At 30.7% G+C, this 16,144-nt stretch overlaps 1 protein-coding gene across 1 annotated transcript; it reads left to right on the forward strand.

The window, feature by feature from the left end:
* The first annotated feature begins 5,979 nt into the window (after positions 1 to 5,979).
* LOC109159205 (GDSL esterase/lipase At1g28610-like) lies at positions 5,980 to 8,480 on the forward strand. The gene is made up of 5 exons (XM_019307282.1): positions 5,980 to 6,288; positions 6,383 to 6,592; positions 6,678 to 6,823; positions 7,724 to 8,000; positions 8,109 to 8,480. The coding sequence occupies exons 1-5, from the start codon at positions 6,009 to 6,011 to the stop codon at positions 8,360 to 8,362; spliced, it is 1,167 nt and encodes a 388-aa protein (XP_019162827.1). The 5' UTR covers positions 5,980 to 6,008; the 3' UTR covers positions 8,363 to 8,480.
* The last annotated feature ends 7,664 nt before the right edge of the window (positions 8,481 to 16,144 follow it).

Raw genomic sequence — 16,144 nt, forward strand, 5'->3', positions numbered from 1 at the left:
AGAGAACAACACTAATAACAGTAAAATCTACGATACAGTAACATATATTGCGTACCATGAAAAAACAAGTATCATTATTAGGAGCAAATTATACTTTTGGTCCTGTGACTATTAGGGGTGTGTTAATTTGAGTACGTGACTTTTAAAACTAACAATTTAGTCCTTTAACTATCATTTTTTTAGCAGATTTGGTCCTCCAGGCCAAATTGCCGGTGGAATTTGGCCGGAAAGACGTTCGAATTTTTAAATCAAACGCTATTTTTTTTACAATTAAAAAGACCGAATTACCCCCACTAATATTTGATTTAAAAATTCGAACGTCTTTCCGGCCAAATTCCACCGGCAATTTGGCCAGGAGGACCAAATCTGCTAAAAAAATGATAGTTAAAGGACTAAATTGTTAGTTTTAAAAGTCACGTACCCAAATTAACACACCCCTAATAGTCACAGGACCAAAAGTGTAATTTGCTCCATTATTAATTCTAAAGTCTCATGATTTATATACGTTAGTATGTTACCCACACCTATAACCTATCAATGATCTGGTTTAAAGCGTGCTATCAACTTTAATGACTAGTATTGCAGCAATACGCACGATTGTACATTTTTCAGTACGCGAATGGGCAGGAATGATTAGTCAAATGCTGCTGCCCCCCACTGGCTAAACCACCTACACCAATCATGCAGAATATTATATGTATGTATTGTGGGCATGAGCTTAAGTCACTAGAGAATACCGGTATTGTGGGCACATTAATGGCAATATGCTTAACATGCTCAACACGCCCCCCACATGTGCGGTGGACAATCTCAACTAAAAGCCTAAGCTGATAATTGGATTGCACATTAATGGCTATATGCTCAACATGCTCAACAGTTGAACCATTGAGTCATCGTTATATACATCCTTCCAAATACTATGTCGGGTCGGGGTATGTGGGCCCTTAGAGTTGGGGATTCAACCTTTTGGGAGAAGAAATATTATCATTTACCATTCCTATCATGATTGAGACTCTTTGTATTATTATAAATTCTTACCTTCATGTATTTCAAACATCATGGATTGATCAATAACCCCCGTTGATGGCGGCTGGTAACATCACCTCATATTCTCCCACCATATTCGATATTGTCTATCCAACCACATCCCTGATAAATACCTTACAAACAACCTATCACTTTATCCCCATTAAACATGCATATTTCCTCATACTATCTATTCTGGAATACTCAACTTGTCAGTGGATACGTTGATGGCACGTTACCATGTCCGACTTCATCTATTAAAGCTCCGGATGAGTGTTCTATTGTACTTGCGTTCCGAATGAATGTTCTGTTGTAGCTACGCTCTAGATGAGTGTTCCGTTGTAGGTGCGCTCCGGATGAGTATTTCGTTGTAGCCGCACTCCAAATGAGTGTACTGTTGTAGCCGATGCTACGGCTGAAAATTTGGTCCGTCGGGACTCTTTTATTTTGTCCATGCTCATCTCCTCTCTCTCTGATGAAGTTTTGTATGTTGCAGTGAGACATGCCATGTCCTAGGCCCTGTGAAGACTATTGAAGTTGCCTTTGGGTCTTTTTCTCGGGCATGAGATTTGAGTCCCCATAGTTGGTTGCATTCTTTGCAGCTTTAATTTGCGCCAGTGAGATTCCACTACGATTGAGTATCTTGTCAAAGCTAAGGTTTTAATTGGACTCCCTGAGTACGGGTGATCTCTTCATTGATTACCAAAGAACCTGTGACAATTGATCAACTGATAGACAATAGACAACTCCACCAAGCCACTAACCACTGCAATGTTAAATGATCTAAAGTAATAGCTCAATGTTCTCTCTAGAGAACCTTAAGCTTGATGGGGCATATTAAGACTCTATATTCTAGACACACTATAATTCCTTCTCCATCTCTGTGTATTATTAATAATATTATCATTTACCATTTCTATAGACTCTTTGTATTCTTATAAATATTTATTTTCATGTAGTACTTCAACTACTTCAAACATTATGAATTCCTATAAATACTTATCTTCATATAGTATTTCAACCACTTCAAACATTATGAATTAATCAATAATAAGATAATTCTCAAAATTATTATTCTCATCACCTACTCTTCTAAACAGAATAATTAATTCAAAATAAGTTAATAAGTTTTGTTTTGTTGGTAGTAACCTGATACGCAATTTTACGAGCATTTGGAGCCTATTCACTAGTTTAAAGTTAAGATCGTCTTTGTCCGAATATTTTTCAAACAGATGTCATTATCTTACCAAATTTAACAATGATAGTTTTTTCATAAATAAAAAATTTAAATTGGAATATATAATTAGAATAATGAAAGTCATGACGTCAAAAAAAAAAAAATATGAAAGTCATGACGCCTCACCTTCTCAACCACTTTTAAGTAGTTTTAATTAAAAATACACTCTCTTACCTAACACCCTGTCTTATTTTATTAGCATTATTTATTATTTTGATGGCCGATTTGACTACAAAAGATTTAAAGAAAGTTGCTATACTCCCCTACATTTATCACATATATATGTACACTAGTTTTTGTACGCGCTTTGCACGAATAGGATAATGTCCAATAATTATTTTTAAATAAGTATTTTAAAGTATATCAATGTAATAATATATAAGAGATACTCATGCATAAGTAAATAAATATTGAATTTGTTTATTTAAATCGGTAATTTAAAGTATATAAATGCATGATAATATATGAGAGATTGATTATAATTGTCACTAAAATAAACGTTTGCAACTTTGTAATAACGTTAGTCTAAATACTTAGTCTTAAAGCGATAGCCTAAATAAATACTATTTTTTATTTTTTATTTAAATTTCTCTAATTCTTCTTAATTCATTTTTGGGTAGCATTGTTATTGTTTTCATCTTCATTACATGTCCTTTTTTTTATTGGTTGTAGTTCCTGATTTATAATCTCTGATACTCAACTTTGAATGCTATGTATTTAGTCGAGCTAATTATTTGACCAAAGTTTATGTTAAACTTTATATTATATATATTTTTTTTAATACATTTTAACATATTCATAATATATGTTTAACAATTATGCCAACTATACTTGGGATGAGGTTCGAACCTAAGACCTTATATAAATTAAGAATATGTTAACCATAATAAATAGTAAACGGAATATTCCGTTACTAAAGTTTAAACTAACGGAATTTAGGGTTATTTAAGGGAAGAAAATAATATAATAGAGGGTAAATAAGGAAAACCATTAAAAGATACTAAAATCAAAATAATATGAATTATTCATTTTAAGAAACAATTAGTACCGACATTTTTTTTGTTCCAGTTAAAGGCCTAACATTATTCACTCTTATTAGATTTGTATTTGTATGTAGATGTAGATGTAGATGTAGATGTAGATAGATTTGTAGATATCCACTCACTTCTTAATGTGACATTTTACGATGAACTAAAATTTAAAATTAAAAAAAAAAAATCACACAAAAATAGTTGCATCAAATAGTGACTATAAATTGTGTGGCTTTTGTAATTGTGGGAACTGGTAAACATTTCTCTATTTAAAATATCAAATATTATAAAAATTTATGTATAGTTGCTCTTGCTGAAATTATTACTCTTCAATCTCTCCTGCACTAGCAATTGTGCTCCCAAGATCATGGGACTTTTTGAGTGTTTTGATTTTTTTTTTCTTCTATTACAATAAAACTAGCTAGTTTAATGTATGAACAATCAATGACTTCAAGAGTTCAAGTTTATATTAGCATGCCTAACAAGCAATGGGCCAAACACTTGAACATATTGAATCCTCATTCAAGTGAAAATCTCCTAAAAAGGTTGTTATTTACATATGTGTTCAGACTTTTAACGTTCTACTTAAACGACAATATATAGCCTTGGCCATTCTTTAAATATTCATTTCACAATACTAAAATTTGATCAATTTATCATCTCAATCGCTCTAATTACTAGCAAATTTTAGTTGGTGAGAGAATGATTGATATATCTAATAATAATATTAATAATACACTACAACTCATACGGGTAGCTCAATCGATTTGTGGATGACAGATTGTGAACAATAACATATGATCGAGCCCTAGCAATTACAGTGTAATTTATCTATATATTCACTACCATGTCCAGTCGGGCAGAAGAATAATGCACTGCAACAATCATTAATTGGAATTGGGAACAAGGCGCCATACGGCGAGCTATAGAGTCACTATTGCATTATGGCCAACAGGGTCACTGTTTGTAATTGAATGATAAGATTTGATCAGATGAGCCCATACTCATAAGTTTTTGCCTTTTTCTTTCTTTTTTCTTGTTTATTATTTTTTTCCCCTTCAACTTTTTTTAAAATAAAAAGGAATGAGTTCATGGAATGTTTGTTTTCTTTGTTTCCGTTCATTTAAAAATTCCAACCGTTGGACCAAATTTGATTAAATCTTTATAGGTGTATGCAATATTTGTAAAATTAAAACTCTATATAATTTAAAAGAGTCACCATAATTTAAAGTTTTAGAATGAAAAATCCACCAAACTATATTATGAACATCGTGGTTAGAAAATTAGTTCAAGGGATTAGGGACTGGGGATTAAAACCTACCCCCTGCCCCCTACCCCCTCCCCCCACACACACTACACACATATATATACATATATATACTTATAATGGATCAAGTGAGAATTTGCACGTAGATGCGAACGTGTGAACTTGTGTATTTATAATAATTATATTGTACATTTTTAGAAGGTTTAATTTGTATTACTCTTTGAGTACTAACTATATATTGCACATTTAGAGTTTCTGTTGTGCATTTTTATAATTTAGTGTGTGGGGTGTATCCGTGTATGTGTAAAGATTTAAGTAATAACAAACTCTCATGTAAAAAGTGATGTCTGGTATGATGTATCCCTATAAATAAATCAAAAATTGAAAGTTGCTAGAAAATTTGGACAAAAAAGGTATATTTATTTTTATAAATATTGTGAACTTAAAAATTTAAAAGTTTATAATAATTATAAAATTGACCCAGAATGTTAGTAATGTATTCAATTCCTCTCACTTACATAATTAGAGATTTGTTTTCGTCACTATTATTAAAAGTCTCAAAAGGGTGCGTTGGAAGATAACCGTACTCTTTGTCACAACAATAATATATAGTTTTTTATTTATTTTAAAAAACAACAATATATAGTTTATGTTAATGCTTATAAACCAGGACTATGTGGTCCAATGGTACCCGGGTTGGACTTCCATTAGGAAGGTTGTGAGTTCAAGCCTCAGTGGAGGTGTTATTAGCTCTATGTGGTCCAATGGTACCCGGGTTGGACTTCCATTTGGAAGATTGTGAGTTCGAGCCTCAGTGGAGGCGTTATTAGCTCTTTGTGTTTCAGTAGGTTGAGAAAGTATATGAACAGATACTACATTGTAATAGAGCTAGTACCATTCAAAAAAAAAATGTTAATGCTTATAATATTTGGACCTATTGTACTCATTGTTAACGGACAGATTCGAATATTAGATGCTGTGCCACCATTATTGAGAGTAACATATATCTACCTGCACCGATAATTGAAAACTGACCACATAAATAAATAAAAAAAAAATACTAAAGACAAAAAATGTGTGAGACCTTCTCATGAATCTTTATTTATGAGGAGAATCACATCAAGATCAAATGTGCATTACTTATACTGAAAAATGTAATATTAATAAACAGAAAATATAATATTTTTGAAGAAAAATGTGCAGAGTAATATTTTTTACATCAAAATATAAAAATATTTATATTTGTTTGTGATTCTTATATATTCTTATGAGTTCTATTACATGAATTTTTATTTTCTATTCGTTCACTTTTACTTACTGATGTGAAGTATTTTAACTTGTGAATCCTTATTAAAAAAAAAAAAAAAAAAAAAAGTTTACATATATGTGAGAATGATTCCCTGAGTAGCATATATAATATTCCTGCCAGCATTCAATTCCAAAGAAAATGGCATTTTTTTCAGATATTCTCAGATTCACTCTTCTTCTTCTTCTCACTCTACTGCTTTCTTCTTCTTCTTCTTCTCAGTTTGCACATGGATGCTACACTTCCATATTTGCATTCGGCGATTCACTGACTGACACTGGAAATTATCTTGCCTTGTGCCTGAAGGGACTTCAATCTGATGATCGATACCCCTACATCGGCCTCCCGCCCTACGGAGAAACCTTCTTCCACCACCCCACCGGCCGCTGCTCCGACGGCCGTCTTGTTCTAGATTTCATCGGTATATATATATGCATTATGTATTCAATTAAGTATCATTACCAAGCTTCTTAACCAATGCTAATAATAAAAATTTTTGATCTACTTGATTGCAGCGGAGCATTATGGGGTTCCGCACGTGCAGCCATACTTGGGCGGCCAGAAAGACAATTTTGAAGGCGGCGTGAACTTCGCCGTCGCCGGAGTTACGGCCCTGGACGCTGAGTTTTATCAGGAAAGAGGTATTGAGCTGCATAACAACATATCCATGAGGACTCAACTCCAATGGTTCAGAGATTTGCTCCCATCTCTCTGCAAAAACTCAAGTAATTAATACGATCGAGTCTCATCTTCCACGCTAATATATATTGCTTAGTTAACAGCAAATAACATGATTAACAATGGCGGCAGGCTGCACTGAAATGTTTAAAAAATCGTTATTCGTATTTGGACCGTTCGGCGGCGACGATTATGGTAACGCCATCTTTCAGAAGAGCGTAGAGGATGCCCAGTCATTTCAGCCTCTCATCATCGACGCCGTCGCTTCTGCGGTTGAGGTAATTAATTTCAACCTAATTAGGATTTAGAACCGCCAACGTGAAATGTCGTGAAAACTACGTAGTACGTATAACCTCCAAAATTTTATTTTGGAAGATTGTTTCTTTTGTCACCTTCGACGAAATTTCGTCTAGGCAAAAGCTTCCAAAGGTATTTGAGTCCCACCAGAAAATAATAATTGCCTTTAAAGAATACGGAGTATAATATAATGAATAATGACCATGTTTGACAACATATTTATTTTATCAGTCAATTTTCGTTTTTTGTAACAGTTTATTACTTCAAAATTAAAATTCAAAAAGCTGATTGATAGGTAAATACGCACAATGACTACTAGTAGGAACCACAAGTAAATTATTGATGTAATATTATACTCTGAAATGTCAAGTGTCCCTTGAAAAATATTATATTCATGAAGGGTAAAGTGTCCTTTGTAGAATTTTATATTCCTGAAAGGTCAAGTGTCCCTTGGAGAATATTATATTCCTGAAAGGGTCAGGTCCTACACCTATATAATTAATGGCGCTAACCCTTCAATCATGGATCATCATTCATGAGCTAATCCAAACCAATTAAGGCATAACTTCTTTCATAGATTCCATTTCTCCATTTTTCCTTAATCATACATACGGTAGTTGACTACCCCGTAGTCAATAAAACCATCACTACTAAAAACAGCTTTTCCTATTAGTTTTTTTAAAAAAATAAATTATGCCCTTAAAAGGTCATTTAATTTTGCATTGCTAATTTATAAAATATCTTTCTACAACCTGCTAATGCTTACTCTATCAACTAGTCAAACCTGCTAATCCAATCTACTAACAGTTATTTGCAGCTAATAACTATTTACCAAACACCTGCCCCAATGCATATATATATATATATATATAAATGCGCAGGAATTGATCGAGTTAGGAGTGGTAAACATGATGGTCCCAGGAATGATGGCAGACGGATGTTTAGCCGCCACGTTATCATTCTTCTATGGTTCAAATGATGGGGATTACAACCCAAAAACAGGTTGTCTGGATTGGCTGAATAAACAATCAGAAAATCACAACATCCTTCTTCAAAAGGCACTGTCTCGCATTCGAGACCGTCATCCTAATGTCTTCCTTGTATACGCTGACTATTACAATGCGGGATTACAACTTTACAACTCCCCAGAAAATTTTGGTGAGTACTAATTGTGTTGACACTCACTTTTATATATAGTATATAGTAGATGGGACCATCAGAATAACATACATTAATTATGTATCCTTTTTTTTGGTTGGTGATAAGGATTTGAAAGCAAACCACTAGAGGCTTGTTGTGGAGGAGGAGGACCATACAATTATAACTCCAGCAGAAGATGTGGCTATCCACCCACCCACGCCTGCGTCGACCCTTCGGATCATATCAACTGGGACGGTGCACACTTCACTGAGGCAGCATATCATTGGATTTCCAAGGGTTTACTGGATGGCCTTTTCACCACTCCTCATATTAATTCCTTGTGTTTGCAGGCAAACCAGAACGGGGGAAACACATATTAATATCCAATATTGTATTTTATTGTTTTTAATATGGTATGATTTCTTTCGAATTTAAGCCAAACTCGAGCTATCATATGTATGAAGATTGTATATATGTTTTGGATGATTTCGTAGGCCTTAGAGCTCCGCCATGTTTGACAAACCTAGCTTGCAAACTGAAGAGCTGTTAAGCTACCTGATTATGTTAAAAGTTTTTGCTACAATTAATTTTTTGATAGGCTGATAAATGTAAAAAGACTAAAAATGACGTCTTTATAAAATTTAAATAGGTTTGTTTACCTATTAAAATTTAACATTTTGAAATGAAACTATTAGGATCTAGCATCTCATAATAAAGTAGCAATATTATTGCGGATCTCCCTTCATTTCAATAGAAGTCTCACTTAAAATTTCTTTGATGGAGATATTACTACTTGATGGAGAATTGGAGATATATGATTTTTTTTTTATTTAATATTTGCAACTAAACATTCATTGCCAAGAAAATAAAAACAAGAGGACATAGAATTTGTAAACAAAGAAAACAATGAATAAAAATAATGAAAAGAGAAAATGTCAAACGAGTTTTAATTGGGAGGATAAATGATGTCATTTATTTAAAATAATAATAAGGATAAAGATTGGAAAAACGTTAGGATGCTACTAGCTTATTTTTGAAATGCTACCAAAAGTATCGTTTCAAAATAAGCTCTCATTTTAAGCTATCAGCTTATTTTTGAAACATTACAACAGAGCTTATAGCTTTATTATCTATAAACTCCTAAATAAACTCTGCCAAACATAGTCATCATATAAAATTATAAATTTAACTATTTCTAATACTAAAAAATGAGTTCTACTACATGTATGTACTCCTAAATGTTACTCCATGATGTGGCGGACTCTGATAAATTATTTTTTTCATATGGGTCCGATACAAGTGTCTACATCAAGATTTTGTGTGTGGTGTAAAAGTTGGGAGCGAATACAACTCTCCCTTCCCACAGTGGGACCCATCTCTCCTGCAAAATTTTGGTCTCCTGCAGGAAGAACCTAAACACCCTCTCTCTTCTCTCTCTCTTCCAACAAAGTAAATTTATCTTAAAACCCGCAAAAGATCTCCTTAATGGGGATGCCCACACTAGTCTCGGAATTTTTGTAGTTTTTTTTATGTGCCACTTAGGAGAATTTATTAATAATTAATATGTTATGTGCATTCAACTTATTTATAAACACATAAATTGTTAGCTATAAGTACAGAATATGTCAACAGTCAACACATAACTTTTCGAACATGGTCTACAATGCATGATGGATACTGGTCTATAGTATAACAATGGATGAAATTCGAAAAATTATATCGTGTACCCTGGCCCAAAATGACGTCGTTTTTATAAGTTGGTGGGGAGTTGACGCGACAGACACCGTTCCATCCGTCCAATCCTGTTACAGGTTTTTTTTTTTTTTTTTTTTTTTTTGTGTATTATGTTAAGAGTTTATGTGTATTACGTTAAGAGTTTATGTGTATTACGTTAAGAGTTTATGAGTTTTATGTTAAGAGTTTATGTGTATTATGTTAAGAGTTTATGTGTTTTATGTTAAAAATTTATGTGTATTATGTTAAGAGTTTATGTGTAATATGTATTATGTTAGATTATGTGTATTATGTTATGAGTTTATGTGTATTCTAGTATACAATTCTGTATATACGAAATAGATAATTTTTTAGAGTGCACAAAGCATTGTGTGCCCTGGTGCACGATATAACAATTGATGAAATTGCAATCATTATTGCATGGACCATAAATAAAAAGTACATTTTTAATATATCAAGGATACATTATTTATGTACGTAAGGTACATTTTTTAAAAGTATATTTTTAATATACTAAGAATACATTATTTTATATAATATACCATCAATACAAAAATAATGTATTTTTAATATATTAAAAATATATATGATATTCAATTATTCATGGTGGAGAGAATAATTTGCCATGTATGACTAGGCTAAATAAGGTGAATTCGTTTTCTGATCCAAAGCCCAATAATTAAATTTGGTTGGACCGATTATATATTTTGTGTTGGACTATTCTGCAATCACTGACCAATCCATTATTTAATTCAGTTTGGGCAAATTGTGCAATCGTTATATCCTACACCAAGGCGCACATGGCCGCGCGCCTCCTAAAACGACGTCGTTTTGGGATAGTGTTGGGAGGCGCGGTAGAAAGTTGCTGAGATTATGTGTATTTGTTCACAACGTTATGTGTATTTGTTCACAACGTTATGTGTATTGGTTCATACAGTTATGTGTATTTTTTATACAATTATGTACATCCGAATCAGAAAATTTGTGTGTATTATGTTAAGAGTTGATGTGTATTATGTTAAAAGTTTATGTTTATTATGTATTATGTTAGATTATGTGTATTATCTTTTAAAAAGAGTATGTATATTTTGTTATATAATTATGTACATTCATGTATAACATTATGTGTATTCTAGTATAACATTATGTACATTCTTGAACAGCGGGTTTTTTTTTTTAAAAAGAAAAAACTACTGCCATTCACTGGGGCGGGAAATTTAAAAAAAAAATAAAATTAAAACGACGTCGTTTTGCATCTGGGCGCATAGTGCAACGCGCGCCGTGGTGTAGGATATAAATTGCCCAAATTGTGTTCCGATATGTCCATACAATTGCATACCCACAGTCCCACATGCTTCCCAGTTTCGTCGTTATGCTGTGGAACTGTGTTCACATTGCAAGGTGGACACAATTTTATTTTCATAATTATTGAACTATATATTCATAATTATAAAATTATATATTCATAATTATTGGACTCTATATTCACAATTACAGAATTCTATGTTCATAATTATAAAGTTATATGTTCATAATTTTTGAACTTCATATTCACAATTATTGAATCTCAATGTTCATAATTACAGAACTATATGTTCATAATTCTATATTCATAATTATAGAACTATATGTTCATAATTTTTGAACTATACATTCAAAATTATGAACAGTTTTGAAACCGTGTCCACCATAATTTACCCAGTTTTGATGAATGTTATTCCCAATTTAAGATCGAGGTAAGGTAGTTTTGAATAATAATAAAAAAAATCCGACTTAAATTCAAATATTTTTATATTCAATTTGACTAGTTCATGAGCCTAATTGAGTTATTTATTAATTTATTTTATATGTAATAAACATAATAGAAATGTAATATTGAGTTGATTTAATAATATTATGTTGTAAAATAATTATTATAATTTTTGTGTGCAAATAGAAAGTTGGAGTTCAGTCAAATTGAACTCAAATAACATAAGCTTGAGTTGGTTCAAAACTTCAAACTCAAAAAAATTAAAATTTGATCAAACATGAATTTTAAAATTTGATTACTTAACTTAGTCTTAAGTAGATTCGATTATACTCTTAAGATTTTTTTTAGATGGATGTTGCTTATCAATTTTCTAAGGTTGGTGTTGCGGTTTGATATATCAAATGATATGGCCCAAATAGCCGATAATTATAAATAAATCCAATCAAGTTTAAATTAAATTATTATAAATAAATCCAATCAAGTTTAAATTAAATTATTATAATCCAATCCAAGTGGTTGGGAGAGTTAATTGTTGGGATTAAGACATTATGGAAAGCAAGGAATGACAAGATTTGTCACTCTCAAACCACCCACCCACCTCCATGATCTTCAAAGTCAAAACACACTTCTCCTAATGGTCTTCTGTAAATGAAAAGGACACTACAATCATTCTTACTCACATTCATATCGAGTCCGACTCACTTCAGACTGTTCAAGGATGGGTATATTTTATTTGTTAAACAATCAACAAATAGGGCCGCTCACTTGTTAGTTAGAGAGGCTCTTTCTTTATCTGATTGTATAGATTGGGTTAATCATCCCTTCCTTCCTTTGTACTGTTTTGTTTTCGGACCATTCTTAATACATCTTCCTTTCCCCTTCAAAAAAAAAAAAAGGGAGATGTGCAAATTGGTTTCCTCAAGTAGGTGAACAAAGTTCCCTTCCACAAGCTAACGTGGTAGGTGAAGCTGTGGTAGGTGACTTTTACGGGAACCTTTTTTTTTTTTTTTTTGGAAAGCAAACAATGAAACTTTTCATTAATAAGCATCCGAATAGAGAACACGAGAAATAGAAGCAGTAGCCAGTAGGGATAGAAATCCACTCCTTACAGAGTTACATCAATATCAATATGTACTGTATTAGTACGTTTTTGGCAGGATTTGAGTGCGTGATGTTGACCCAGGTTGTAGTGCATTGCCCATTGGCTGATAGAATTATTTCTCCTCAACTTAAACTTAGATAAAAGTATCTACAAGGCCCCTATACTATAGTATTTTATTCAATTTAATTCTTATATTTTTATTTTGTTCAATTTAATCTCTGTACTTTCAAAGATAGTGTAATTAAGGACAATAATTAACGGTGTTAATATTACCATTAACTTAGGTTACGTGGCGCACTGGCGCTGACGATATTTATATTCATACTCATATATTACTTTATAAATATTTAAAATTAATTATTTTTACCACTAATATATTAAATTAGTATGTCCAAAATAAATCATTACAACCATGTTCCTAATGAGATTTGGACAATTGTCCTTAGCTTCACCATTTTTAAGAGTAGAGGGACTAAAGGGAACAGAATAAAGGTACAAGGACTAGATTGAACAAAACACTATAGTACAGGGACTTCGTAGGTACTTTAACCCTTAAACGTGCTGTACTCTCCAATGCATAATAATTACGAGATGTACTACCTGATTAATTAATAAGAGCCAATAAAATTAGACAACACGAATTTAAAAAATGTTCGTTCAATTATTTGATGAAATGAATAGTTTAGATTGTTTAGATTTTAGTTTTTTTTTTTTTTTGTAATTTTATTTTTATACTTTACACTCTATTATATTATTTTCTCTTCTTAATTAACCCCACATTCCCTTAATATAAACTTTAGTAACGAAATATTTTGTTAACTATTTATTATTTTTAACTTACTCAATAATTTCTATAACAAAGGTCTTAACTTCGAATCTCATCCCAATCAGAGTTGTTATAATTGTAAAACATATACTACGAATATGTTAGAGTGTATTAAAAAATACAATATAAAATTTAACATAAACTTTGCTCAAATAATTAGTCCGGTTAAATACATAGCATTCAAAGTTGAGCATCAAAGATTATAAATAAGGATCCTTGAAAATCATTTCCTTGCATTTAAAAAAAATAAAAAATTTAGGTTAAGTTATTTTTTTTATTTAATTAATCTTCTTTTGATTATTTAGAATGAGACTTAATATTTCAATTATGTTTTTGCATTATTGGGAATAGTTTAGGTCATTATGATATTAATATTTTTTGTATGTATTTCTATAATTGTACAATTGTACATTACTTTACAAATATTGTATAATTATTTTTTACTGGACAAAATTGTTCTTACATCATTGTCAGACTTGCGCAACTTAACTACAAAGTTGTTGTAAAGAAATACAACTACACCTGGACTCTAAACGGTAGGATCATTGTCCAAAGAATTGACAATGTTGACATCCCACTGACTTCAATTAAACAAGTTAACACGTCATTCTCATAATCTAAAAACATAATAAGTGTGAATGAAAGTTATACCCCTGATTTATGTCCGTTTTTTTCGTTAAGTTTTTTGTACATTATGCTATAAAGGTTGTACATTAAAATATTTTGGACAAACATACCCCTACCGTTATAACTGTCGTTATCTTTTCCACTATTGTTACCATGCACATGCATCTACCATATATTTTCTTATCTTCTTCATTAATAATAATATATACACATTAAATATTTGAGTTATATGTTAATTATTACATAAATATAAATATCAAATTTATAAAAATGATTTACATTATTGTTATTATTATTTAGAATAATTTAAATATCTAAAATCTAAATAAATATAAAATTTTAATATAATGTATTAATATTGGGCACCTATTTTTTGTGCATCACGCATAAAAAATACTAGTTTTATCAATACACGCAAACTTTTAAATAAATTTGTAAGTTCATTTTTACTATATCATTATAACAATATCTATTGTAATCTTATACGGAGTATTTTGAATTATTTATCAGCATCCTCTATTGACAGCAATGGAAGCAATTGTCATTGACAAACTTCCAAAACAATTTATCTCAACAACGAATGAAAAAAAAAAAAAAAATCAATGACTTCATTGTTGTGGATTGGCAAATTTTACTATGGACCATGGTCCATGTAGTAATGTAGTTCATAAAATAAGTATCATTCTAATTACACTTCAGTTTTATTTGATAATATTATTCTGTTTTTCAGTTTCATTTTCTACACTCACTACTTTCATTATAGCAATACCAAGGTATCATTTTAATTCTACTATAATTTTATTTAACAATATATTTTATTATATCATTTGTATGAGCTCTATTTTGTTGTTTCATTTTTCACACACACTAGTTTAATTATAATAATGCTAAAGTATTGTTTTAATTACACTCCACGTTCATTTGACAATATATGTTATTGTATGGTTCTGAATTTTAGTTTCATTTTCCACACACACTAGTTTCATTTTAACAATATTAAACTATTATTTTAATTATACTGTAGTTTCATTTGATAATACATTGTTGAATGAACTCTATTTTTTTAGTTTCTTTTTTCACACACACTCGTTTCATTTTAACAACACTAAAGTATCATTTTAATTATACTACAGTTTCATTTGACAACCATGGTCCACATAGCACTATGGACTATGGTCCACTGTATAACTACTGTGAAAAGTAAGTACCCCACCCTCTTACTCTTATTAAATTAAATAAATTAGTAGCTATAACAAAAAAATAATACATATGCATTTTTTTTAATTTAGAATTAGATGTTTACAATGCCTTTAATAAAAAATAAAAAATAAAAAAAAAACGTTGTCAAAAAATTAAAAAGAGATATAATTTCATTATATTAGTTATATTGTCATTATTTTCTGCAATGCAAAGATTTCTTACCTTCAAATTCATTAATTAATTATATTCACTACATTGTCTATTGTCTCCTTTTTACACTATCTTGTAATTAAATATCAACGTTATAGTACAAAATATGTTATATATTTATTTACCAAGTATTTTATTAATATCATGCAAAAAAAAAAAAATAGTTTGAATCCAATCATATTAACTATTTGGGGAGGATTTGTTGATAAAGAAGATATTCAAATAATCCAAGAAATTGAAGCAGAAAAGTGAGAAAGCTATCTCGTAATATCTATGGACTACATCAGAGTTGTTCACTTTAAAGGTAAATAATATTTATGATTTAAAATGTATAAATTTTTACTACCTTATCTAATCTTATTCCTTAAATGAACTGGGAATTTCTCTATCTACAAGAACTCATTCAAAAATAATGATTGAACCAAAAGTAGCTAAAGAACTGATATGCTTTTATGTTGATAATAATATGTAAAACTAATTATTAAAAATGTCAATGTAGAGCAATAGAACATCATGACACACTTGATGTATTAAAAAATGTCTATACTACAACAATGCTGAAATAAATATTAGAAATTCATAAAATGATGAAATTTAAAAAATAGCTACCGTTGCAGCATTCATTGATTATCAGAATCCGCCAAATAAGAGAATAAAATTTAGAATGTAAGATTTGAGAGTCCATGTAGTAAAACTCATTTTGATCTCTTTCT

Source organism: Ipomoea nil, unplaced genomic scaffold (assembly GCF_001879475.1).
Source record: "Ipomoea nil cultivar Tokyo-kokei standard unplaced genomic scaffold, Asagao_1.1 scaffold2826, whole genome shotgun sequence".
In the NCBI taxonomy this organism is placed as follows: domain Eukaryota; kingdom Viridiplantae; phylum Streptophyta; class Magnoliopsida; order Solanales; family Convolvulaceae; genus Ipomoea; species Ipomoea nil.